Here is a 26,895-nt window from a genome sequence, read left to right on the forward strand (position 1 = left end):
AGTTGTATCAAGGGGCATGACATGGGTGACACCATTTCACCCATGTAAGTAATCAGTCAATGATGCACTTACCAAGTAATGAAAAACCATGTCTTCACCAACAAGAGAACCCTTCATTTAAACTTGTGCCTATTGTGAAGGAAAACAAGACTAGCTATTACTATTTTGGAAGTTCTGGACCCTGCATAGAAGTTAAAATAGTAGCAAAGAGGCCCAATTGAAAACAACTATTTTCAAAGCTTCAGTCCCTGATCGTAAACACCACTTCCCAACACTGGAGGAGCTGCACTTGTTGTTCAATAAATTTTCTGTTATTTATTTTGTAACTGCACCTAAACCACAATAAATTGTCCAGCACTTGGCTGCCAGACCAGATAAAATATAACTTTTACCATCAATACAGTCCATTTCCAAGGCCAATATAAACTAATGGGCATATTTAAAAGATACAATAGGCTTCTGCATACAGGGACGGAGTCTTTCTCTTCTTCTAAAATAAAACATTTCCCACATAATAGCATCCAATGTACATATTCTATAATGTCTTTCGTTCCTTTTACTTTTACTGGCAGGGCTCTCAAAATGAAGAGTCATAATTTCTCACGGGCCCTTATTCAGGATTTAAAGAAATACTGAACCAGAAAAACTACCCAAAGTATTTTCCCAAGAAAAATAGGTTTCTAAAAACCAGTCCACCACCACCACAAGAGGGTTTTTTCCCTTCAGCATAGATATACATTCTGATGTCTGTTCGTGATTTGGCACATTCCCAAGCAACATCGTGATTTGCTTCCTGCAGCTCTGAAAATTAAATCCATGGTTGTGTGAGACCTGTAATAGCAAGTTGGCAAAAAGGTGAGCCTTGGCTGCTGGTGCTTCTGAGAATTCTGCTGCAGACCATGTGTTTCTCCCGCTCTTCCTGCTGCAGAAGGTTTGCTCCTAGGAGTTGCACTCCTCACAGTGGCACGAGAGGATGTAACGGTAGGTGGCCGTGAGCCTCATGCCACCTGAGCAGCGCAACCTCATGGCTTTCAGCTTGGAAGTCTGTGGCTGGCAGCAATGGCACGAAGAGCGGAAGGGCTGTTTCAGGACCGTACTGAAGGACACCATTGGTTCGGAGCGTGATGGCTGAGTGCAACGTCCTTCACAACGAGCTAGCAGCACCATCTGCAAAGGAAGGAGACAAAGGAATCAAGGAACGGAGCCCCAGAGCAGTGCAAATTTGTGATGCCGGCAGAAATTGTATTGTTCATAACTACCTGGTTCCTGTTAAACAACCCCCTTCACAACCCATTTAGGCCTCACTGCATTGTGTTAATAATTTAATTATGGGTATATATACTCTGGGCCTAAGTTTTCTATCACATCAGCTACATTTTGTATACATTGTTTCAGCATATTTGGGTTTTTTTTTTAATATAGAATGCTTTGATTATGGATCAGAAGGGGTAAGATATGAAGTGTTGCAAACCCAATCATGTGATCTAGCACCCGTGGCCACCTGGAAATGGCCAGTTTGGACCCCAGTTCTTTTCCTAGTCCAGTTGTTTCCTGTCTATTCCTCTAACGCACTTAAGCAGAAAAAGGAATCTACTGTAGTGCTTCTGAGGCAGAGGCATGTATCTGTGCAATAATATTATAGATATGACAGCAGTCTAATTAAAACATTCTTAGCAAACGAAGAAGAAGAAGCCATGTTCTTGCCATTGCTGATGGTGAGCTCTGCCCCAAGATGCTGTTACAGAATTTATTCTTCCCTCTGGGATTCTCTCCCAAAATTCTCCGCTCTATTCATGGGTAATGAAATGCCTCACCCTATCCACTGCCCATGAATAGCATGGAGCATTTTCTCTCAACTCTAGGCTTGCTACTGTTATAGAATTAAATACTGATTGGCATTCATTCCTCTCTCTTGTTTTTATGGACCATATTTCCCCAGACACAGATGATATCTTTCAGATTTAATAATAATATAAAGGAGTCTTGTGGCACACAGTGACACACAATGCAAGTAGACTTTTGTCAAGCAAAGCTTATGCCATAAGAAACTTCTCAGTCTTTAGGTGAAACACGACTCTTTGCTGATTTCTCTGCAATAGTCTAACACTGCTATCCTTCTGGAAATCCCTTACTGATTGTATGTAAGGCTTTTAGAGACCACTTGCCCTATATTCCTGTCTGGCCCCTGGGCTCAGCTGGTGAGCCCTTGTTGGAGGTGTCACATATTCAGTATGTAGGTATCACCAAGAGGGCCTTCATTGCAGTTGCACAGGTATTGCTTTAGATCAGGGGTCAGCAAACTTTTCTTTTTCAGCAGGGGGCCGGTCCACCGTCCCTCAGACCTTGTGGGGGGCCGAACTATATTTTGGAGGGGGGGAAATGAATGAATTCCTATGCCCCACAGATAACCCAGAGGTGCATTTTAAATAAAAGGACACATTCTACTCATGTAAGAACACGCTGATTGCCAGACCAGCCGTGGGCCAGATTTAGAAGGTGAGTGGGCCAGATCCAGGCCCCGGGCCTTAGTTTGCCTACCCATGCTTTAAGCGCTGTTCTTTCTACTGCTCTTTCTACTCAGGCCTTCTCCAGCTGAATTGTTGTTTTCAGTTTTCAGTTGACATAATCTTCTCTGAAGGATTTATATTATGCTTTGCAGTTTTCTTTTATGCATCTCTTTTATGCATCTTATGTATTTTTATATGTTTAGTCTACATTATCCTATATATAGTATAATATAAGGTGGTATCAGTCGTCTGCTTTTTTTTTCAAAGGCTGAACAGAGAAGGCAAGTTCATTTTTAACAGGCAATAATGGGGACAAATCTCCGTAAGGATTTTTGAGCTGGTTTTTGCAGAGAAAAGAAGGGCAAATGGTCAGCAACAGCAGCAGGTGTTGGAGCTCCAATCGATGGTGCTGCCTCTCTTCCCCACTTCCACGGAGCAGAACGCAGCAGAAAACTCAACAGCTGCTATTAAGCCACAGCAAGTTTCTCCAAGCAAAATATTTCAAGCAAAAACACCTTTTTTGGCATTTCCTCATGTTTCTAAATGAAAAGGGAAAGGTTGGCCAAAAATCACTTGTGTCAGAGACTGCCTCTAGGTCCCGGCTCACAAAGGACCAACGCTAGCCGGTAGAACGGTATAAAGTCTTTATTGAAGTATAGTTTCCATTTCCAAATCTTAGCGTGCGTCTCTACGTCTATTCCCTAGATCGGCGAAGTCCCATCTGAATCTCCGCCTCCTGTACACCAGTTCAAGACCCTAGCCTTGCTCCACCTTTTGCGTCTCTCCTTTCGCCTCTGGGTCCTACCACCCCCCGGGGTTCCTTCCTTCCTGGATGCCTCGGATGCGGACCCTTCGGATTCCTCCCCCTCCCTTCGGCGGGCTTTAGGACCTGGCTCCCTTTCCGGGCTGCTCATTGCGCCTCCCTCTGTTACATTTGAACTTGGCGCGCGCGCGCTGTCTCCGACCCTCCTCTCTACCGTTTCCTCGCTCTCCGACGCAGGCGTGGCTGCTGCCGGAGAGCTGCCTGTCGCTGGTGCCTGGAACTCCTCCCCCCTGCTGCTCTCTGGTGGCGTAGCTGGTCCGGATCTCCAGCTGCTGCTCTCTGAATCCCCTCTGGTCCCTCCTTCCTGAGGTGCCCCTCTTGGCAACCCCCCAGCTCTGCCCACGGGAGCCCCTTTCTGTGAATCCTCCGATTCGCTGGAGAGACTTAGGGACCTTGGTCGGCTATCGTCGCTAACTTCTCCCTCCGATTCCTCTCCATCCGTCCCTTCTGCTCCTGAACCCCTGACATCCATCCCCCCCTCGAAGCCCCCCCTTCCCCCCTCCCCTCCTTCCGGTGTGGGTTCTGGGTGCTCCGTCGTGGCGGGGGTGAGTGCCGGATACAGTTCTTCCCCCGTGTCGTACATCACATCGGGCAGGTCTGGCTCTTCCTCCGTGCGCTCGTCGACGTCGATCTCCTCTGCTTCCATCTCCCTGCCTTCGTGTTCAAATCCCACGTCCTCCCCCAACACGTCCATGTCCATCTCTCCCCCGTTCCCCTCCGAGGGTGATGCCTGCCAGGGACCCCCCAGCCACTTCCTGCGCCACTGCTCCTCTGGTTGAGTATCCCACCAATAGGAGCGGTCTGAGGCAGAACCCGAGGTTGAACCCTCCGGAGAGCGTATGTGTGGTGCCGTCTCCTCGTCCGAGTCGAACCCCAGGAACGTGCTGCCTGAAAGTGTGGGTGTGAAGAGCCAGTCGTCGAAATACTCGGCTGGCATGGGCCTGTGTGGGAAAATGGCATGGAACTCTTCCTTGAGAAGAGGCTCGTCCAAGGCATAGCCCGGCACCCAACTGTTGGCGCTGGCCGGGGTATCCTCTCTGGCAAGAAGGTATTCTACTCCCTCTTCCCCCCATCTCGAGTCTAAAATCTCTGTGGCTTCGTTGATGCGCTCCCCTCTTGGCGACCCCCCTTCCCTGGGTCCTTCTCTGGGCGGATCTGGTGCTGTGCCTGGCTCCTGAAATCTATGCGGTGCTTTGTAGGGCGTGAGCACCGATCTATGGAACACCGGATGCATTCTGGAACCCTCCGGAAGCGCTAACCGGAAGGCCACTGGATTGACCTGTGCCTGGACTTGGTAAGGCCCTAGCTGCTTATGCCCTAGCTTCTTCTTGGCCAACGATTTGGTCGGCACTGCTTGCGCTGCTAACCAGACCCAGTCTCCCACCTGTATGTCTTCCCCTACTCTCCTGTGTCTGTCAGCCTGCAGTTTGTATGCGTGCTTGGCCAGTTCCAACTGCCTCCTAAGCTGTTCGTGGACTTCCTGCAACTCTGACGCTAAGTCTTCCGCTGCCTGCGGCTCCCCCTCCCCCACTCTCTCTAAACCTGGGAAGGTTCTGGGATGCCTCCCGTTGTTGGCGAAGAACGGCGTCACCCCCGTCGACACGTGCTTCGTATTGTTGTAAGCGAACTCTGCGAGGGGCAGGTAGTCCACCCACGTGTTAGGCTGCTGATTGGCGTAGCATCTCAGGTACTGCTGCATGATGGCGTTGACCCTCTCCGCTTGTCCGTTGGTCTGCGGGTGTCTCGCCGACGCTAGATTGATCTTGACGTTCAGGATGCCCATCAACTTTTGCCAGAAGTTCGAGATGAACTGCCGCCCCCGGTCGGATAGAATAGATCGTGGCAGACCGTGGACCTTAAACACGTGGTCTATGAACAGCCTGGCGGTCTGTTCTGCCGTGGGCACCTTCGCACACGGGATGAAGTGTGCCATCTTGGTAAACATGTCCACCACCACAAGCACTGCCGTCTTTCCCCTCGAACTGGGCAGATCCGTGACAAAGTCCAGGGCCACCCGTTCCCACGGCTCAGACGGCGTCTGCAACGGTTCCAGCAATCCCGCCGGCGGTTTGTGCACTGACTTGGCTCTTTGGCAGGTGTCGCATCTCGAGACGTAATCCGCTACTTCCCCCCGCATCTTGGGCCACCAAAAGTCTCTGGTCACTAGTTCTACAGTCTTTTCTCTGCCAAAGTGCCCGGCAGTGGGGGCGTCGTGTAGCTGCTGCAGCACCCTCGCGCGGAGGTCATTCCCCGGCACGTAGAGTGCTCCCTTGCGGATGAGCAACCCGTCTCTGATCTGGAACTCGTCGTCCTTCACCGTGCCCTTGTGCACCTCCTCCATCTTGGCTTGCGCGAAGGGGTCCTCCTGCAACGCTCGACGTACGGCGTCCAGATCCACGGTCGCCGAAGCGCAAGCCCACGCTTCCGGTGCGAAAATGTGCTTGGCTGCCGACGGTGCCTCCTCCTCGAGGTATTGCGGCTTTCTGGACAAGGCATCCGCCATGATGTTGTTGTCACCCGGGATGTACTCTATCTTGAAGTCGAAGTCCGCGAAGAACTCTGCCCATCTAATGTGCCTCTGATTCAGGAACCTCGCCGTGCGCCAGTACTCTAGATTCTTGTGGTCCGTGCGGACCTGCACTGTGTGTCTGGCTCCGATAAGGAAGTGCCGCCACGCCTTGAACGCTGCATGGATGGCTAGCAACTCCCTGTCCCAGATGGTGTAATTCTGCTCCGACTTGCTGAGCTTCCTTGAGTAGAAGGCGCACGGCCTCCAGTCCCCCTGCTGGTCTTGTTGCAACAGTACAGCTCCCACGGCTCTGTCTGAGGCGTCTGTCTCCACCCTCATTGGTCTGCTGGGATTCACATGCAGCAGCTGCTCCTCGGACGCGAAGAGACGCTTGAGTTTCTGAAAGGACTGCTCCGCTTCCTCCGTCCAGAGAAACTTCTTCTTCTTGGAGCTGAGCGTGTCGGTGATGGCCGCCGTTTGCATAGCGAACCCCTTGATGAACTTGCGATAAAAGTTGGCAAAGCCGACAAACCGCTGGACTTCCTTCCGATTGCGCGGGCTTTTCCAGTCCAATACTGAGCGAACCTTGGCGCTGTCCATGGCGAGCCCCTTGTCCGACAGTTTATAGCCCAGGAAATCCACCTCCGTCACGTCGAACTGGCACTTCTCCAGCTTGGCGTACAGCCTGTGCTCCTTTAGTCTCTGCAGAACTTCCCTGACATCCCTCTCGTGCGCCTCTCGCGACTCAGAAAATATCAGGATGTCGTCCAGGAAGCATACGCACTTCTTGTAAAGGAGTCCCGCCAACACGTGATGCATAAAGGCTTGAAAACAGTGAGAGCCATTTTGTAATCCGAAGGGCATAACTCTGTATTCGTAGGTGCCCAGTGGTGTGAACATGGCCGTCTTCCACTCGTCGCCCTCCCGCACACGAATCAGGTTGTACGCGCCTCGCAGATCCAACTTGGTGAAAACGCGTCCTTTCCTTACCGTCGCGAGCAGGTCGTCTATTTTGGGCATGGGGAAGGACGAGGGCTTGGTTTTCGAGTTCAAAATTCGAAAGTCCACTACAAGCCTCTTCTGGGGCGTGTCTCGCTTCTTCACAAAGAATACTGGGCTGCCCCCTACAGCTTTCGACTCCCGGATGAACCCGCGCTTCAAATTGTGGTCTATGAACTCCCTAAGTTCCTGCAGTTCATCCTCAGACATGGAATACAGTTTCCCTGTTGGCAGCGTCGCCCCCGGCAGGAGATCAATCTTGCAGTCATAGGGTCTGTGGGGGGGTAGCTTGTCCGCTTCCTTCTCGCAGAACACCTCCAAAAATTCAGAATACTTGAGAGGTACTGCTTGCAGCGTGCCCAAATGTAACTGTGGGTCATCCTCCTCCCCTTCTGGTCTAGGCAGAATGCAGTGTTCCGCACAGTAGGAGGAGCCAAAAGTCAGTTGGCGTTGGTACCATGCCAATGCTGGGCTGTGCCTGTGTAGCCAACTCATTCCCAGAACTACTGGCGTGTCCGACAATTGGGTGACGTTGAAGCTGATTATTTCTCGGTGATTCCCAATTTGCATCACCATAGGTGGTGTCTGCTGTACCACCTGCCCCCCTAGCAGTTCCCTGCCATCCACTGTGACAACGTTCAGGGGCAGTGTGGCTGGCAGTAGCGCTATGTTGTGTTGTTGAAGGAATTCCAGTGCGATAAAGTCCGCATTACTGCCAGAGTCAATCGTAATCGGCACTTCTAAAGTGAGACCACTGGGCAGCTGGAGCGATGCGGTGAGCTGCACCACTGGTTTGGGCGGGAGGGGATCCGTGGGCTTCAAAATCTCTGGGGACTTCTTTACTGACTCGCCTGGCTGGCCCCCAGTGCTTCTGTTTCCAGCCAGACTCCTTCGTTTCCCTGCTGTGGTTCACTTTGCTGAGTTGCTCCCATTACTGTCATTGAAGCTGCAGTGTGCTTGTGGAGCCTCTGGGGACACTCTTTCGCCATGTGCTTAGGACTTTCACAGATGTAACACTTCCTGTTCCCTCTAGGCTGCTTTGTTTTGACTGCTCCCGGTGTTAAGGCTCTGGTGGCTGATTGAGCTCTAGCACCGCCGATCTCCATTGGCTCCTCCCCCCCTGCTTGCGGAGGCGTTGATTGCGCACGCGCGACATCCCTGGGCAAGAGGGAGGGCGCTCTGGCTGGTGTGCGTCCCCAACGCCCTTCTTCTCTGTCCCATGGGCGGTCCTCCAGCCTCACCCCCACTGCGAGCGATCTGTCCACCACTTCCTGGGTGCTTTTGGGTCTCTCCCCCCGCGCTATCTCATCCTTGATTTGGGGGTTCAATCCTTCCCAATAAAGATCTCTAACGGGGGGGGAATCCTTGTCCCACCCCAAGGCATTGACCAATGCAAAAAAGCGGGAGTGATACTGCCTCACGCTGGCTTTCCCTTGTCTCAGCCCAAATATGTCCTTACGGGCAATGTCAATGTCTATTTTCGATAGAAAGCAAGAATCCATCGCTTTAATGAATGCAGCTGAACTCTGGAGCGCTGGGTCCATATCTCTCCACAGATTGCGCAGACATGCTTTCGCGTCTCCATGCAAATGAGACAAGATAAACCCCACTTTTTCCTGCTCATCTCTAAACTCTTTTTCCAGCAGTTTCAGCGCAAACTGCACGTCTGCTCGGAAATTGGGGTACTGCTGTAAATTCCCATCGAAGTGAGATACAATGCTGCCTCCTCTCCTCCCCAACCCGATCCCCTCGGATCTGGACCCCGTTTGTGCCTGCTTAGTAAGCACGTCCAACCTGGCTTGGAGATCTCGGCATGCAGCAGCCGCTTCATCCTCTCTTTTCCTGGAGGCGAGTATCTCTGCGCTGAGCTGCGTTACCGCTTCTTGCAGGGAAGCAATTTGCTCTTCAGTAGACATGTCGCTTGACTCTTGTGAGCTCCCAAGGCACCAGTCCTCTTTCCTCCCTGCTTCGCTCCCCACACGCCGCTTGAGTCAAAGAGAACTGATGAAAACTTTATGAGATGGGACTTACTGTCAGAGACTGCCTCTAGGTCCCGGCTCACAAAGGACCAACGCTAGCCGGTAGAACGGTATAAAGTCTTTATTGAAGTATAGTTTCCATTTCCAAATCTTAGCGTGCGTCTCTACGTCTATTCCCTAGATCGGCGAAGTCCCATCTGAATCTCCGCCTCCTGTACACCAGTTCAAGACCCTAGCCTTGCTCCACCTTTTGCGTCTCTCCTTTCGCCTCTGGGTCCTACCACCCCCCGGGGTTCCTTCCTTCCTGGATGCCTCGGATGCGGACCCTTCGGATTCCTCCCCCTCCCTTCGGCGGGCTTTAGGACCTGGCTCCCTTTCCGGGCTGCTCATTGCGCCTCCCTCTGTTACATTTGAACTTGGCGCGCGCGCGCTGTCTCCGACCCTCCTCTCTACCGTTTCCTCGCTCTCCGACGCAGGCGTGGCTGCTGCCGGAGAGCTGCCTGTCGCTGGTGCCTGGAACTCCTCCCCCCTGCTGCTCTCTGGTGGCGTAGCTGGTCCGGATCTCCAGCTGCTGCTCTCTGAATCCCCTCTGGTCCCTCCTTCCTGAGGTGCCCCTCTTGGCAACCCCCCAGCTCTGCCCACGGGAGCCCCTTTCTGTGAATCCTCCGATTCGCTGGAGAGACTTAGGGACCTTGGTCGGCTATCGTCGCTAACTTCTCCCTCCGATTCCTCTCCATCCGTCCCTTCTGCTCCTGAACCCCTGACAACTTGAAACCATATGTAAACCACATCTACTGCATTTGGATCAAAAGAAAACTGGATCTGAAGCTGTCATGGAAGGAGGACGTGTGTGGACACAAATGAATTTCATATCCCTTAAGAAAGGCAAGTGGTGTGTTTTTACCTCAATTTTGCTACCAACTGAATGTAATTAAGAATATAAGAAGCTGTGTTATACCGAATCAGACATTGGTTCACCTAGTTCAGTGGTGTCTACAATGACTGGCAGTGACTCTGCAGGGTTTCAGACCAGGGTCTTCTCCTACCCTGACTTGAAGCTATCAGGGATTTAACTTGGGACCTTCTGTATGCAAAGCTGATGTTCTACCACTGAGCTATGGCCCATCCCCAATTACAGAAGGGCCATTCCACCCCACTGCCCCACTTTCAATCCACAAGGGATTATTTCTCAATAGCACCTTTTTGTCTCATTGTGATGAAGTCTGCAAAATAACAACAAAAGCACACTGATTTTTATTTTGGGGGACATTGTCTTGAATATATGAAATATATACCAATATTAGCAATATATACTAATATTAGCAAAAAGGGGGAGGCCAAAAGGGGGTCAAGGATTCAAATTGTATTGAAATTTTGAAATGTATTAAATAGTAAAATGTCTTTAGAAAATGTCTGATACATTGTGGTAAAAAACTTTCCTCAAGTGTACAATATTACAGTTTTCCTGTAATAATAAGAATAATATGAATATTGTAAGAGGGAAATTGTATTCTTGTGCCCTACTGAAATGCGTTGACAATTTTCTAGGGACATTTTCATTTTCTATAAATTTTGATTTTTGAAAACTCTTCTTGAGGTATTGTTCTTTCTTCTTCTTCTTCTTCTTCTTCTTCTTCTTCTTCTTCTTCTTCTTCTTCTTCTTGCTAATAATTCACAGACACTAAAAATCATATGGACTTGGCAGGAGGGCTACAGAAATTTCTGATGGTGATGAGGAAACCTCTGGACTTTCCACTCATTATGGAAGTTCTGCGTTAAAATATGGTGGTAGCACCACCACCTTGAAGGAAAGACTGTCTACACGGTCAGTCACACTTTCCCCTTAATACATTAATAATATGAAACATATCAGGAAGTCTGTAACAAATGAAGTTGTCTGGCTGAGAAGGGAATGACTAGATGAAGTACTTTAAAACAACCTGAATGACAATGACAGTCCTGAACACTGAGCTGAGTCAGGAAAATTTCCACACAATACAAAACAATCTCCCCAGCCTACATTGTGTCTTTTCAGTGAATGCAGCAACTCAATCAGCACACAAGAAAATATAATCCGGATGAGTGTGGCTAATTTCCCTATTTTAGCTGTACGTATTTGCTTGCTTGCACTCTGGTAGATTTCTGATTGCAGCTGGTGAACATGTTAATATTTTTAAATGGTATATTTTTCAATTTATAAATGTACCTTTCAGAGCATTTCTTGCTGTCACATTTTCTAACGCAACTCTGCAGCCATAAAGGCTGAGTGCCAATTCACATAATCTATTTTGTGTCCCTGCAGGCAGTCCATGCCTTCTCTAGGAATGTGCTCATGTGGAGAAACTTAATATATATGAACTGACAGATCAAAAATATGTCAGCAACAATTTCTGTGACTGGAGTGGTTGGAAAAATTGCCACCTCACTCAAGGGAAGTTGAGCTGACTAGATTTGCAATTGGCCAATTCATAAATTTCTTCAAGCAGGTGTATCAAAAATTATATCACATGAATCAGACAGAACTGGCATCGTCATGGGGCAGTTACTTCAGACAAGTTTCCAGAAAGAGTGATGGTTTTCCTGCCTCCAAAGAACAGTGTGACTACTTTCAAACACTGAACAACAGTTCAGACCTCGTGGCAAATTGCTTTTGAAACTGAGGAGACTTTGAGATATGGCACATAGGTCTGCAGTGCAAAGGGTGGGAAGTAAAAAAACGACAGCTCAGCCCCTTGTGAGAGGCATCTTTTCAATATTTCACTCCAGAAGCGAAAATCTCTATGATCTGTCCTGGAATCAGCCCTTTTCGTTTAAAAATAAAAGTCGGACTTCTTAAGAATCTCCTTGGAACTTCACAAACACATAGTTGTACTGACATCATCTCCTCTGCTTCTCCTTCAGAATAAGTGTTCTTTGCATGAGTGATCAGTTACACTAGGCATGGGAAAGCAATGGCACTCATGATGATGTTTGACCATCATTCTTGACCATTGGCCATGCTGATTGGGTATGACAGGAGCACCTGAAAGGTTAGGAAAGGGCGAATTACACCATCAGTTTTCTGGATGTCCATTTGATTTTCAGTCTGGTATTCGGAGGTATCAGCTTTATTAATTCATTTATTTTTCAAAGGATTAGATGTCATATTTCCCTTAATTCAAATGCAACCAGTCATGGCTGGAGAAGTTCACTGAGGCTACAGTCCTATGCTCACTAAGCTCCTAGCTAGGGATGGTGGGAGTTGCACTCCAACAATAGCTGGAGACCCAAGTCTGAGAAACACTGCATATGCGATACTGGAATTGAATATGATTTAAAAAAAAAAAAGTTTAGGAATATAAAGACAGGTTTACCAGGGCAGCTCAAGACATTTTGCCGCCTGATGTGGAGGAGCAAATGGTGCCTTCCCCTCCACCCACAAGTCAAAATTCACAGAACACAAAGTCAGCCAAGTTACTTTAGCACCTGAGGCAGAACATCCTACAAATGCCTTTCTTCCTCCTTGGCAGTAAAAAATGACTTCCAAAACTGGCTGCTTGAGTTGGCTGCCTCACTCTGCCTAATGGTAGACCTGGCCCTGAGGTTGAACTATTTATTTTGTGCTTTTATCCTGTATTTGTATCTTGTGAGCCATCCTGAGATCTTTGGATGAAGGGCAGCATATAAACTTAATGCATAGTAAATAATAAAAATAATATTTCAACACACCAGTTTCCAACCCCTCTCTTTCAAACTACTGACACACACACACACACACACACACACAGAGAGAGAGAGAGAGAGAGAGAGAGAGAGAGAGAGAGAGAGAATTATATACACACTGTTTGAGGGGAGGGGAGTAGATAACACCATTGCACAGACAACATGAATAGCAGCTGCCACTTTAGATAATGTCATCACACATTTGTTGTTGTTTAGTCGTTTAGTCGTGTCCGACTCTTTGTGACCCCATGGACCAGAGCACGCCAGGCACTTCTGTCCTCCACTGTCTCCCGCAGTTTGATCAAACTCATGCTGGTAGCTTCAAGAACACCATCCAACCATCTCATCCTCTGTCGTCCCCTTCTCCTTGTGCCCTCCATCTTCCCCAACATCAGGGTCTTTTCCAGGGAGTCTTCTCTTCTCATGAGGTGGCCAAAGTATTGGAGCCTCAGCTTCACGACCTGTCCTTCCAGTGAGCACTCAGGGCTGATTTCCTTAAGAATGGATACGTTTGATCTTCTTGCAGTCCATGGGACTCTCAAGAGTCTCCTCCAGCACCATAATTCAAAAGCATCAATTCTTCGGCGATCAGCCTTCTTTATGGTCCAGCTCTCACTTCCATACATCACTACTGGGAAAACCATAGCTTTAACTATATGGACCTTTGTTGGCAAGGTGATGTCTCTACTTTTTAAGATGCTGTCTAGTGTACAATTGCGAATCAGCATGTGCAAAACTGCACTGTGAAAAATCAGCTTCTGTGTGCTTCAAATACTACACGTGTACACAACACATTGTCCTCCCTTACGTTGTTGGGTTTTTTTATGGTACCTGCATGTAAGAAAGGTTGAGAAGTTTAAGATAGCACTTACCTTTGAACTGCACTTGTACAAAGGGTGGCTGATGGAATCCACATAATGGTGCCTCATGCAGCGGTCTGGGTCTGAATCGATCATGAAAGTACTGTCTGTTTTACTGTCTGTGTCTCCCATTATTGCCAGAAGGGACAGCATGGAAATGGAAGCGGCTAATACATGATTTCCCATCGTTGGAGAACTTCTCGGGAAATACAGTAGAGGGAGGCAGAGCATCAGAAGCACTCTAAAGACTGAGGCCCAGTCCCTTTCGAGGAAAATGAGAGCTCTGTGCTAAGTCTCTGGCTTGTCATTGCTGGTTTTGAGTTAGGCATTTGTGGAGGGCATAATCCATCAGAACATCTCCTGCATGGCTGCTGGGATAGAAAATAAATAAATTAAGATCCTGAAAAAAACAACAAAATGGCCTCTAGAGTGAACTAGGCATAAATAATAATAAAGCTCAAAAGACCGGTCTCGGCCAAGAAAAACTTACTGAGCAAACATCATCCCATTGTAGGTGTGGTGGAAGAAGAGGTCAAAGCCTCGCAAGGCTGAAAGCCTCTTCTATCAATGTTTTAATAATAAGGACATTTAATATTGCAGAAAATGTTTTTATGCAATGAAGTCTCCAGTCGATTCCGTTCAATGTCAATTATTTAGCAAGGCACCTGAGGATTTCTGAACATTAAAAGGCCTGAGGATTCGCATGAAAAATTGAAAGGTGTGTTCCAGAGGATTAAAGAGAGTTACATTAAAGATGGAAATGTTGGCTCAAAGCAGAAATGAAAATTAATTCACTGGGCTCATCCCTCTCTCCAGTGATCTGTTCAGGCATTCTAATCAGTGGTTGCCCCAATGATAGACTTGCTTTTTTGTGCTCTGGACACAGCTGTGTCCACTAAAATGATCTGAGATGCATGGAACATATGTGAAAATAATTGTGCAGTCTTGCTGCTAGCAAAGAGATCTTACCTACACATCCACAAAGGGTGCGTGAGCACACACACATGTGTTTGAGGGTGAGTGTCTGCAGCTAGGGGGGAAAGTTCTTGCCTTCATAAGTAAGAGGGCACCCATGTTTCACAAATCCTGATCTAAAACAAATCTGAATGAGATTTTACTAATAGGAGGTTCTGTGACCATACGGAGGGCACATTATAAGAGTCAGGTTTTTCCATCTCGAAGAAAGAGATGGGAGCCGACTTGACTATGTTAAATTTGTTCACCTGTACAGAAATGTTTATTTACTTGCATTAAGCCAAAATAAATAAATCCCAAGAAGCTCCAGCAAATAACCCCCAAAGCCACATGCATTTGCTTTAAGTCACACTAGGATTGAATCACATAGCACACCAAAGGTTGGGGACCTTTATCAGCCTGAGGGCCAAATTTATTGGTGATGGATGTGACTCTGATTTTGCACAGTAGGGTACATTCCAGCACTACGGAGGCCAGAGGTTTCTACACACAGACACACGTCTATCCATCTCTCCATCCTCTACCCAGGCATGTAAGCGGCATTATCACAGTTCAAAAACACATTCCAGCTAGGCAGAAGCTCTCAAGGAGTGTACCAAGCAGGTTCAATGGGGGATATCGTGTGAGGATCAGATAGAGAGATGCAAAGGGCTGTGAGGTGTGGAGGCCGCTCCCTGCAAGGCATTTTCCACCTGGGCGAGGCCCAGACTCACCCAGCCCTACTGAAGAGGCTCCTCTTGAGGTCGGAGGAACATCGCCTGGCTATTGTTTTATTGTTTTATTGATTTAATATGCTTTAAACCTCTTTGAGACTTTTATTAAAAATATAAAGCGGTATAGAAATTAAAAAATAAAAATAAAAATTGGGCCCCCAGTTTCCCACCCCTGATATGAAGTATCAGTGGTGGTATTTCATCAAATGATGAGGGCTAGAAACATATATTCTTTAAAACCTCCCGATATTCCTGCTCGAGATAACTGGTGCTTTAAAATCTGAAGCTCTTGACACTGAAAGAATAGATGTCCTGTTGTACTTTCTCTTTATACACCAAGAGTTGTTTTATATATGTTTTATAACATGTACATAAGAACATAAGAAGACCACCACTAGATCAGGCCAATAGCTCATTTAGTCCAGCTAACCCAGTGTCTGTGAGCAGCATACAAGCAGGACATAAGTGCCAGAGCACTCTGCCCACCTACAGTTCCCAGCAATTGGTACACAGAAACAAGCTGACAGAGAAGGTGAAATATATAGATGAGCCACCTGATAAAATAGCAACAGCTGCAGATCTTGCAACTTCAGCCCCACCAATAAACCTACCCAATTCATTTTCAAGAAGCATATAAGATATGTCAGTCAAGTCCAACCAACCAATATGAGAAGAAGAAATAATTTTAATCAGTGAGCAGGTCTGGCCAAAGACATTTTGCTGCTTCCCACATGTCTAGGTGCATAAAGGCCAAAGGCAGCCAAGTTATTTTGGCATCTGGCGCAGAAAACCTCGCAAGCACCTCTCCCTCTCCCCTTCCTTAGCTGTCAAAATACAATAAACAGAAATGAAATGAAATAATACCCGTTAAGTACAAAACCCATAAATTAAATTAAATAACCCTAAATTAAAGGATCATAAATTTAAAATACAATAACTATAAATTTTAAGAATCATAAATGTGGAGTACAGTAACCAAAAATGAAAGAATCATAAATTCAGAACACAGAAATCATGAATTAAAAAGCCATTTGCTGCTCTTTCATAACCCCAAAACAGCTGCATGTGGAGGCTTCCTCACTCTGCCCAACGGTAGGACTGGGCTGGCCACTGAATTCCTACTGAAGGACATAGAAGGCTGCTCCCCTGTTCCAACCACTAGCTGTTGCTCCAGGTAGGCAATTTGAACAGTGACATGCCTCTTGTTGGCAAGCAAGCTAAAGGACATAACCCCAGGTAATTAGCCCACAGTCTGCAGGCTGGATCCAGCCTCCCAAGTGGCCTCCCCTATCCCTCCCCACCATATTCTCAATCTGAGTTCACTTACTCCAACACGATTTGTGAATGGAAAAACCTGCCTGCAGGGGCAAACTATATGGCAATAGACCATGTTTAGTTTAGCTTGAGAACAGGTTTCTCCATGTCTTTCCTAAGACCTACTTGTGTTATTGTTCATCTGCTCTGTCCAATGGACTGCTGAGCCATGTGGCGGCACACCCACCCAGAGGCTGCTTTCTACTACCAGGGGAAAATCTGTCAATTTTGATTTCAGTTTCTCTCTCTCTCTCTCTCTCTCTCTCTCTCTCTCTCTCTCTCTCTCTCCTGTTTCTTCACATTTCCAAATCAGTTTGCAAAAAAAAAAAAGCCTTGTGAAAATTCACCAGCGTATTTGTAATAATTTCTCCTAACACGTGCACCTTTGTCTAACAAACACTTTCTTATAAAACAATCTCCGCTAACATAATTTATTTTTGCATGCTATTCTCACCAATATTTGCATTTATATGTACATTTTATCTTCCTCTAGGCATTACATTACAGTGCTACCCCGGGTTATGAACTTAATTCATTCCAGAGGTCCGTTCTTAACCCAAAACCATTCTTAACCTGAGGCGCGCTTTTGCTAATGAGGCCTCCCACTGCTGCCGTGCCGCTGGTGTGTGATTTCCGTTCTCATCCTGAGGCAAAGTTTGTAACTCGAAGTACCACTGTACTTGGATGAAGAGTGGCATTGCAAAATTCAGATAAACACAAATTTTGGAAGGACAGCTCAGTTCTTTTCGTTCTGGAAGTGTCAGATTAGAAAGCTTCACCTTTAGAGGTGAACAGAATCAAATTACTCCCGTCTCCCATCCCTACCCAACACTACTGGAGAACAAGCCTTTCTTGGTGGTGAACTGGCAGGGGTGACTTGCACGGTGGCACTTAGAAAAGCCAGCGACTGCATGGGCTGATGGAGGAGGCTGCAGGGTTGAGCAGAGAATCCTACAGAGCCTCCTTTCAACTCTGTGGTGGTCCTTGAAGTACTAGCTCCAAATAAGCTGCTACGAAAAAGAGGCCAAAATTACAGAAACTGCAATAAAAATGATTACATACATTTACAAGAAATGTGGTGGGAAAGTGGAAGTTACAATTGCAGGCCCTGCAAGAACAGGGTGAGGAGCGGTTCCCATGGAGGCCTGCCATAACCTTCCCCACCCACTCTGCCAAGCTGCCACTTCACTAGACATGCCGCTGTGCTGCTGGGTGTCTATTGCCAACACAGCTGGGCAGTTTTTATGCCAGGCATCTGGCTGCTCACCCAGGCCAAAGCTCTACCTCTGTTTCCCAGGTCAGCTGTGGATGTGGGGAAGAACAAGCTGGTGGATTCTCCTAGGTAAGGTACTGGAGGGCTGATGCTTAGCATGAACTACCAGACTTTTTAGGGTGTGCCCTGTGCAACAGTTGCAGGTGAGGCTATACCACAATCCTACGGAAACCGCTCAATAGTTATCTGCATATGCAGGCTGCCATATCGTAGCACCAGAGGAAGATAGAAAGCTCAATGTCCTACAGTAGGAGGGCCACTCGCACAACATTTTAAAACAGGGGCACAGATGTGCATGAAATGTGTGTGTGCTGATTTTGATGAGTAGGTGATCATTTAGAAATGATCACATTAATTTAAATAGAAACACACAATACATCCCACCATAGTGAGGAAGATGGCGACCAGGTGACTTTTGTACCTTCTCAGTTTCCTATCTATCTAGTAGGCAACTTCAAGGTCTCTTCTCTACCTTCCTGTTTAGCTTTAAAGTGGGCTTAGGATGGAAGGCCCTTCAAATAGAGAATTGTCCTCTGTCATGCAGGACACATGCCTTCTTTATTCTACAGAAACACTGTCAAGCATCTGCTTGGGCTTGGCTCCATAGGGTGGACTGGGGGACAAAACTGACTACTCACTTCAGAATATAGGACGAATGAGTAAAACACACTTAATAGTTAAACGTGTTACGGTCCGTAGTGGGCGAGACGCCCTGGGGGCAACGCAACTTCCTATTTTGCTTCCAGCGCAGCCCTCCCATCTCCGGAGCTGGAGTTTTATTTGGAAGAGTTTCTGCTTGTTTGCTTGATTGATTTGTTGCTCTTGCTGTGAAGCCTGCCAACCTGATGCCAGGTTTAGATCTAATAATAGGCATAAAATTCAAGGAGCTGCTAGCTGTGCAAGCAAATGGCAGCCCTGCACGAGGCAGACTCTCTGCTCGGAGCAAGTCCCTTCCCGCTAATCCCGGTGTGACCTGTGTGCATGGAATGGTGCCTGCTGGAGAACCACAAGCAAATGGACCTCTTGCAGACTCTCTTCATGAGCCACTCCAAGCACTCTGCTTCCTTTTGCCATGAAACCACTAGGTAGGCCTAAGCACAATACTCTCCCTTAGCCTCTACACTCTCTCACACACATACAATATCAGTGGCGAGGGAGGAGATCTACAACAACAGGGTGATTGTAAGGAGTTCAACAAGGTAATGTATCTGAAGTGGTTTGAACACGCTATAGTGCTATATCAATGCTATTTCCTGGTTTGATTTATACCTTGCCTTTCAGAACAACTCCCTCCCAGCACATCTTGTGGTGCAATATAATGCAATAATAAAACCACCAGCAGAATGAGTAAATAAAAACAGCAGCTGAGGGCTAGTGCTACTAGCTACAGGGGAAATTAGGCAGACACAGGAACATGTCTGAGGGCCATGTTCCTTCCTGGTAACTGTGGATTTAGGATGTGTGTGTGTACATGGGTGTGTGTACATGGCTGTAAACAAGGGGATCTAGGAACATGAAGCCTTGCTTTCCCAGCTTCCAGACACATGTTGCTGGTGCTTACTGGTGCTTGCTGTCTTTGCCTGGCAGGGAGACGGTATGTCATTGAATTGTGACAATGTCTCTTGTTGGCCTGGATACAGGAAAAAGAAGTGTGTGGCAAAAGTCAGAAACCTTTAACTTTTGCATGGGTGGAATATAGCCTGATGTGCAAAGGTGAGACTCACATCTCCACAAACTTCTGCCTCTTGCCCCCTTGCTATTGACATGTGGGCCACAGAAGATTGACCAGGAGGAAATTTGGCCCCAGGCTGGAAAAGGTTCCCCACTTTCTGCCTTATAGGAATCTGATCTGGAGCCTCCAGCCAGTGCGCAAAGCATAATGTGCTTTCTGACCAAGCCCTGACCTGTGTTCTCTTTGGGGCAATTCCGATGCAAGCTGCCACCACGTGGAACCATTTTTCTAACCACCTCTTTGTGAAGCCATAACTTTTATTGCAGTCCTCCATGCAAAATGAAACTTAATCAGCACATAAAAGAGGTTAAGTCATTGTTACCGAATATCCAAAAACTAGAGAAAAGTTTTCATATGAAACACATGCAAGGTTTGGCTGCACTAGGCACCGTTCCGTATGTATGCCTGAAAGAGAACATCAGATGGAAATTAGAGGGGTGTGCTTGAAAAACTGCTAGATAAAGAACATCAGGGGTCGGCACTGAGTATTTTCTCTTCTGCTAATGTTCATGCCATTATATTGATATTGGATATTTGCTAAGTGCTATGTCCTCTCGATCGCCAAAATTTAAATTACGACAACGATTTCCTCTTGCATTTTTCCTTGTAGTCTATCAAGCCCTCATTTAATGCAACATTCAACATTGCTCCACCCTAATGCTGCTTTAAACAGAACAACCGTTCTCTGGCACAGTAGTGTGAAAGGGACTTAGCAAGAGAAAAAGTGTGCTTTGGCTCATCTCCCCTTTGTTTCCATGTGGCACAGAGAGAAGAAGTGCCCAGTAGGTCTTGCCCTTTGTCGGTAAATAAATATTCCTGCAGTGGGATTGTTTCCCCCCCCCCCTTCTTCATGCTTCCTTATTTAAGCATTTGTGCTCGGCTGATGACTGGGCAGGCAGACAGTGTTGCGAGTGCATTTGAAACCCTCGCAACTGCATTGTTGTCCAACTTAAAAATGCCGGATGAAGTCATAAAGCAGCTGTGATCCACTCAGAGGGAAAGAGGTGAAAATAGAGAACTGAAGCCACATAAAAGACAATTCCAAACAAACTGAAATAATTGCACCCCACCCAGCACGGTTTTGTATGGATACCAAATTTAAACATTCGGGGCTAGATCCTGCCTGACATAAAGGACAAGAGTAACTCTGGCTGCAGCAGAACTAACGTGATCTACTTCTGTTGAAGCTTTGGCCTGCCATTCACACACGCTAATCCAGTGTTATATAAACAGCATTCTGGACGAGAGCAAGGAGGCACCGTAGTCAGATTGTCCAAAAGTTAAGGGTGGGTCTGTTAACTTCTGGCCCTTATGTCCTCGATGACGCCCCCTCTTAACTGTCGAGTACTTCCAATACAAAGACAGAATCCACCTGTGTAGTCAGTTCTCCAGCATAACCCCGTCATTTTGAGGATGATGTCGGAGAGTAAGATTTCACTGTAATTTTCTGGAAGCCAGTTCTGCTATGTAATTTGCTATCACTTTAGCCTCTTTTCCTCTGAGTGAGCAGCTGAAAATGGTCTTAAATTCAAAACATTTTCTAAAAACCATTTGCTCTAGTTTTATAGATTTTTTGGTGTAAAAGAAAGGTTTACATCTGAAATGCCTGTTGTTTACTTCTCCACTGGCGAGGAATTAAGAGAGTCCTTTGTGCTTATCAGCAAAGAAATGGGGAGAGGGGGATACCTTGTTGGTTGGGACCCTCCCCCAGAGATTCTACTCGCCTTGGAGAACATCCATATGGCTCATGCCTCTGCTGTCAGTTGGTCATTTTTTCACACCCAGAGACCATATTGCCAATAGTGGGATGGAGACTCTAGAGACTGCATGGTCTATGCTGGTTCCACAATGTCCCTATCAGCTCTGCAACTGGACAGGGAACCAGCATGAAAATGCCCAGCCTAGAATTTCCATGAGGTTACTAACCAATAAAATTTCAGGTATACACACAGTATGCCTAAAGTGTCAATTATTATTCTGTACCTTAGCACCATCAGTCATCAGACAACTAGTTCACTGCCTTACTGGTTGCTTGAGAACTTGGGATGGCATGGATGAAATTTTATCCAACAATACCCATTAACTATCATTTAAAAAGTAATCATAATCATATGATAAGCATGTCACCTCTCAAACACAGGAGAATAGACAGCATTTTGAAAGTAAATGAAGAGCAATTCAGGCTGCAATCTTTTACATGCTTACCTGGGAGTAAGTTTTATTGAATTCATTGGGACATATTTATGTTTAAAAATGCATAAAATAGCACTATCAGAAGCTTACTAGTCCAGATATTTTTCTATACATTTTATTTTCTGTCTGAAAGATCTTTTTAGTTCAGCAATATATGGATAGTAACTTGATTGTGGGCATTGCAGGATAATAGCTTTGCACTGGGGGGGGGGCGGGGATTGATTGTAACTGTTTACAACAGACATAGTAGCATCAAGACCTCTAATCATGGAATTGCACCTAACAGTGATATATAGGAGAAAGACCACAAAGTTCAATTAAAATATCTGGTGTCAGTTGGACTGATATTTGGGGCAAGAGTTCTGCTCTGGCTTGCAAGCCAAAGTGGAAGGGACTGTCCTCTTCGCATCTCCATAGAAAAAGGCACAGTTAACATTTCTTTTCTCCCCCCCCCTACCCCGACCTCTGTTCCCTGTTGGCCTGGCAACAGCTTCAGAAGCTTCACTAGTGCCGTCTTAAAATGGTGATGTGCAATGGGTACTGTTGCTTGGCAGAGGATTATTGAATGGACACAGAAGACAAAAAAAAAATGTTGTAGGTAGCCATGCTGGTTCATTCAAAAAGATCTAGAAACCAATGCAGAAACCAACAAACATGTTGCAAAGTAAACAGCAAGCTTTCAAGATCTCCAGAACTCCTCTACAAGCTGGAAGGTAGAATTCTAGAGTTTGAGTTCTGATAAAATCTCACTGTGGCTTTTGGATTCTTTTCTCCCTAAGAGACCAAAATGACCACCTACAATTTTTGTTATTTGAAGACTTTTAAAACTGAAGGAAGATTATATTTTACTATGTGAAGATGGGACATGCCATCTGCATTTTGGTTCCTACAAATAATTCATTATTATTTGTGCCAGTGATGCTATCAGAGGAATCATACTCAATCCTCCTTTCAAAATTATTTGTGGCTACATGGGGGGGGGGGGACAGTCATACTGTTTCATTTCCAGTCTGTGTGTATCCTGTAACTTCCTGCTAAACTACCGATAATTTTTCATACCACAAATGCTCTGAGTTTTTGTTGTTCAGCTTTCATTGCACTATAGCCCCTCCAGACAACATTAATGTGGTACTAATAGAGAAATATCGCTGGACAGCTAACAAAGTAGAATAAATTCACCACTAATGCACTATTATTGTGTCAACAGCATGTTGTAGAAGACATCCACATCAGAACACCCATATGGAGGGTCTCCCAGTTGACTCTTAGTGTGCCACCCAAAATCAACCTCCAACGTTGCTTAAAATAAAAACTGCCAAACTTCTCTTTACTTCTGTTCTCTGCCTCACAAGGGATCCAGGTGCTGGAAATGGATCTGAGTAACTGCTGTATGTTATAATCTTTTTTAAAAAAAATATATGGAGAACATTCATTATTGTTTCTTTATCCCAGCAGACTTTGGTGCAACCCAAAATCTGTTTCCAGATTTCAGGACGCTCTACCAGAGACTAATCAAATTAAGCCTGCCTAATGTGTCCTGCACTCCGTCTTAAGACTGTCATTTTCTGCAGACCTCTAGGTTTCTGCATAATGTCTAGCTCTCTCCCACTTTCCCTGTTTTGCTTAAGCCTGAAGAAAAAGCCTGGAGAACTCAAAAACTTGATCACTATTTAGCAGTAGCAGAAAGCATGGTGGGGCAGTGCTGCTCCCCTGATCTCTGGCTGGTTGCAGCACTGCCGGTAGAGTGGAAGGGAGAAGGCAGCAGCAAAGTCCACATGGCAGAAACCCACTCGTGCTCCCACCAGATTGGATCTTCCAGTGCATTTGCACTGCACTAACCTTGCGGGTGGCGCTGTGGGTTAAACCACAGAGCCTAGGGCTTGCCGATCAGAAGGTCAGCGGTTTGAATCCCCGCAATGGGGTAAGCTCCCATTGCTCGGTCCCTGGTCCTGCCAACCTAGCAGTTTGAAAGCACGTCAAAGTGCAAGTAGATAAATAGGTACCGCTCCGGCGGGAAGGTAAACGGCGTTTCCATGCGCTGCTCTGGTTCGCCAGAAGCAGCTTAGTCATGCTGGCCACATGACCCGGAAGCTGTACGCCGACTCCCTCGGCCAATAAAGCGAGATGAGCACCGCAACCCCAGAGTCGTCCGCGATTGGACCTAATGGTCAGGGGTCCCTTTACCTTTTTAACCAGCCACCACTTTGTTTCTCCACCTTCCTTTAAGCAGCACCAACATGACCAACCAAAGGCCAGGTATATAGCAGTGCTGACCCTCCAGGCCACCCACTCCTGCTCCTTAGGGATGGTTGATTTGCTCCTAATAGAAGACAGTATGTAATATGTAGATATGCAAGTGTTTTGCAGTCACTCAATGCTTTTTCTCTTGAGAAGATCACTGGGAAAATTCCACAAAGGATGAAAATAATAATAATGAAAGAAAACAGTGTGTCCCCCCACCAACAAAAACCCCATATAATTCCATTGCAGTGTACCCTTGTCAGGAATTAAATCCTTTCTTTTGCATTCATTCAGTCAAACTTGTCATTTCCTTGAAGGGAGGACTGGATGAAAAAGGATGAAAGGTCCTCAGATATCAACTTGTTTCTTTTAACAAGGTGGGTGGCATGCTCTGAAGCTCCCATCCAGCCCCAGCCTGAGTGTTGTGGCAGTGATATGTGGGTCACTATCATGATCTGACTGACCTTCCTTCACCAAACCAGACTCTTAACATTAACTCAAATCCTCAACTTGCCTGCAAGACCATGCCAACGTGTGTTATAGCTCTGCTGTATTAATAAGCATGAGAACCTTATTGGCAGACTCCCCAAACAATGATTCAGTTCTTATCTGTCTGTCTGTCTGTCTGTCTATCTATTTATCTATCGATCTATCTATCATCTATCTATCTATAATCTATCTATAATCATCTATCACCTATATCTATCTATATCTATCATCTATCTATCTATCATCTATCTATCATCTATATCTATCTATCATCTATCTATCTATATCTATCTATCATCTATCATCTATCATCTATCTATCTATCTGTCTATCTATCTATCTATCTATCTATCATCTATCTATTATCTATCTATCTATCTATATCTATCTATCTATCATCTATCTATCTATCAATCATCTATCTATCTATCTATCTATCTATCATCTATCTATCTATCTATCTATCTATCTATCTATCTATCTATCTATCATCTATCTATCTATCTATCTATCTATCATCTATCTATCTATCATCTATCCATCTGTCTGTCTCTAAATCTCTAAAATAATATTGATCCAGCAGAATTCCTGGTGGCTCAGAGTCCCATTGGTATGAGCTGGCTTCAGCATTTGATGGACAAATGGTGAGAAAGAATACATTGTCTGCCATTTAGATTACGTACCGCGATTGGGCGAGCTGCACCACAAAATTCCAGCAAACAGAACGAGAGCCGGTGGAGCTTGGAAGTGGTAGTGCCAGTGCTACCCGGATTCTATTCTGAATTAGATTATGTGAAAAAAGAGAGAATATATAGACAGCCAGCTGCTCAAAGGCTTACTACAACCTTGCTTTTATTGTTCTGCTAAGTTAGAGGTGCGGCATCAGAGGGATTCCATGCATACCGTCACTGAGAAATTTTAATATGTTCCACACTGACACACATAAAAAGGAAGTAACAGCTGATCATAAGTCAGACCAGGCGACAGCGTCACCCTCCCTCCCTCCTTCTCTTTCTCGCTCTCCCCGTGTGGGAGCAGAATTGTGGGCCCTCCAGAATTGTGGGGTCCCGGGTGGATTCCACATCATAATCGGCAGGGAATCAGGCAAACGAGCTCATATCTATGTTTCATTATGGAAGTGAGCATGTACAGTATTCGCTCCTCCCAGCAACCACCCAGAGTGGCACATAAAGTAGTGAATTACAGAGGCATGCCAGATCAAAGCTTTTGCAGTCCCCCTTTCTCAGATTACAAGAACAAAGGAATAGTCAGTGGCATGGAGAGGCAGTCAACTGAAAATAGGCAGCAACGTGATGAATCACTTTTTCTGTGCAAATTATCATGTGGAACTCACTGCCACAAGAATTTTTTTTTTCTTAAATCGAAAACTTAGCAGGATTTTAAAAGACAGCAAGTGCCAAATGATTCGCATTAATACAAAGGAGACCAAACAAGAAAAGTCTGAAACATTTTTAAAGGATATTACCTAGCCTTTTGTGCTTCAGGACAAAAAGCAGATTTTAACTAGAAAAGTCTAAATGCCTAAAGAGGCATTTATTTATTTATTTACTTACTTACTTACTTACTTACTTACTTACTTACTTATTTGATTTACAGCCTGCCTGTGAATTGAATGGTGCTCAAAGCAGCTTTTACATAAAGGTCAGACTGTTTGACTCTATTAGCCATGCCCCACCGGCTTCATAGTAATCCCTGCCTGAAAGGATTTGAACAAGTAGAATTGGCTTACACATATTCTGCTCAGTAAAATGGATCCCACAGTGTCAGGGCCTTTCTAGTGGTGGCTCCATACTTGTCAAACTCCCTCACCGAGGATGCACGTTTGACCCCCCCCCTCTCCTTTTCAGCTTTTAAATGAGCCTTGTAACCCTTGTGATTTCACACTGCTTTCGAGTTAAATGTGCCCCGTCAGTTCTTAATGTTTTCTTGGTTGCTTCACTGATGTCTTGGTTTTTAAATTATTTTACTGCGCTTCCTGTGCTAGACTGTAGTCTGCTCTAGGGCACCTTCAGATGGGTACTGTATGTACTGCAGGTGGATGCGGCAGCAAGCATTTTGCACTTTGCACGCGGATGTTGTAGATTTGTACTGGGAGGGCCTTCTCAGTAGTGGCGCCCTCCCTGTGGAACACCCTCCTTTCAGATGTCAAGGAAATAAACAACTACCTGACTTTTAGAAGACATCTGAAGGCAACCCTGTTTAGGGAACTTTTTAACGTTTGATGTTTTGTTGTGTTTTTAATATTCTGTTAGGAGCTGCCCAGAGTGGCTGGGGAAACCCAGCAAGATGGGTGGGGTATAAATAATAAAATTGTTATTACTATTATTATATAAGTCTGCTCCCCTCCCCTCCAGTACAGAAAAGCTCTTCAAGGCTTCTGCATTCTTGATTTTGCACTGCCTCCTTTGAATCCTCCACTCCTGCCATTTGCCCTCTCCCTCTCTTTTCCCCCCAACAGTGGAAGCTGCCCTGTGATGCCATGCCGACATGCCACCCTGACCTTTCTTCTGGCTCTTGCAGCTGTGGCATCAGCACTGGCAGCACCATTGCCACGGTTCTCTCTCC

General features: G+C 46.0%; 1 protein-coding gene across 3 annotated transcripts in view; it reads right to left on the reverse strand.

Moving 5' to 3' along the window:
- Window positions 1-289: 289 nt before the first annotated feature.
- NDP (norrin cystine knot growth factor NDP) overlaps window positions 290-26,895 on the reverse strand; it is a 33,209-nt gene continuing 6,603 nt past the window's right edge. For 2 of the 3 annotated variants that reach the window (XM_083611904.1, XM_083611902.1), the window contains exons 3-4: window positions 13,392-13,750; window positions 290-1,167 (exon numbers count right to left, since the gene is read on the reverse strand). In XM_083611904.1, the coding sequence (XP_083468030.1) occupies window positions 940-1,167; window positions 13,392-13,610 (447 nt within the window). In that variant the 5' untranslated portion in view covers window positions 13,611-13,750 and the 3' untranslated portion in view covers window positions 290-939. The remainder of the gene's footprint in view (window positions 1,168-13,391; window positions 13,751-26,895) is intronic. The other variant, XM_083611903.1, reaches the window with a different exon arrangement.

Source organism: Podarcis filfolensis (assembly GCF_964270895.1).
Source record: "Podarcis filfolensis genome assembly, chromosome: 4".
Lineage (NCBI taxonomy): Eukaryota > Metazoa > Chordata > Lepidosauria > Squamata > Lacertidae > Podarcis > Podarcis filfolensis.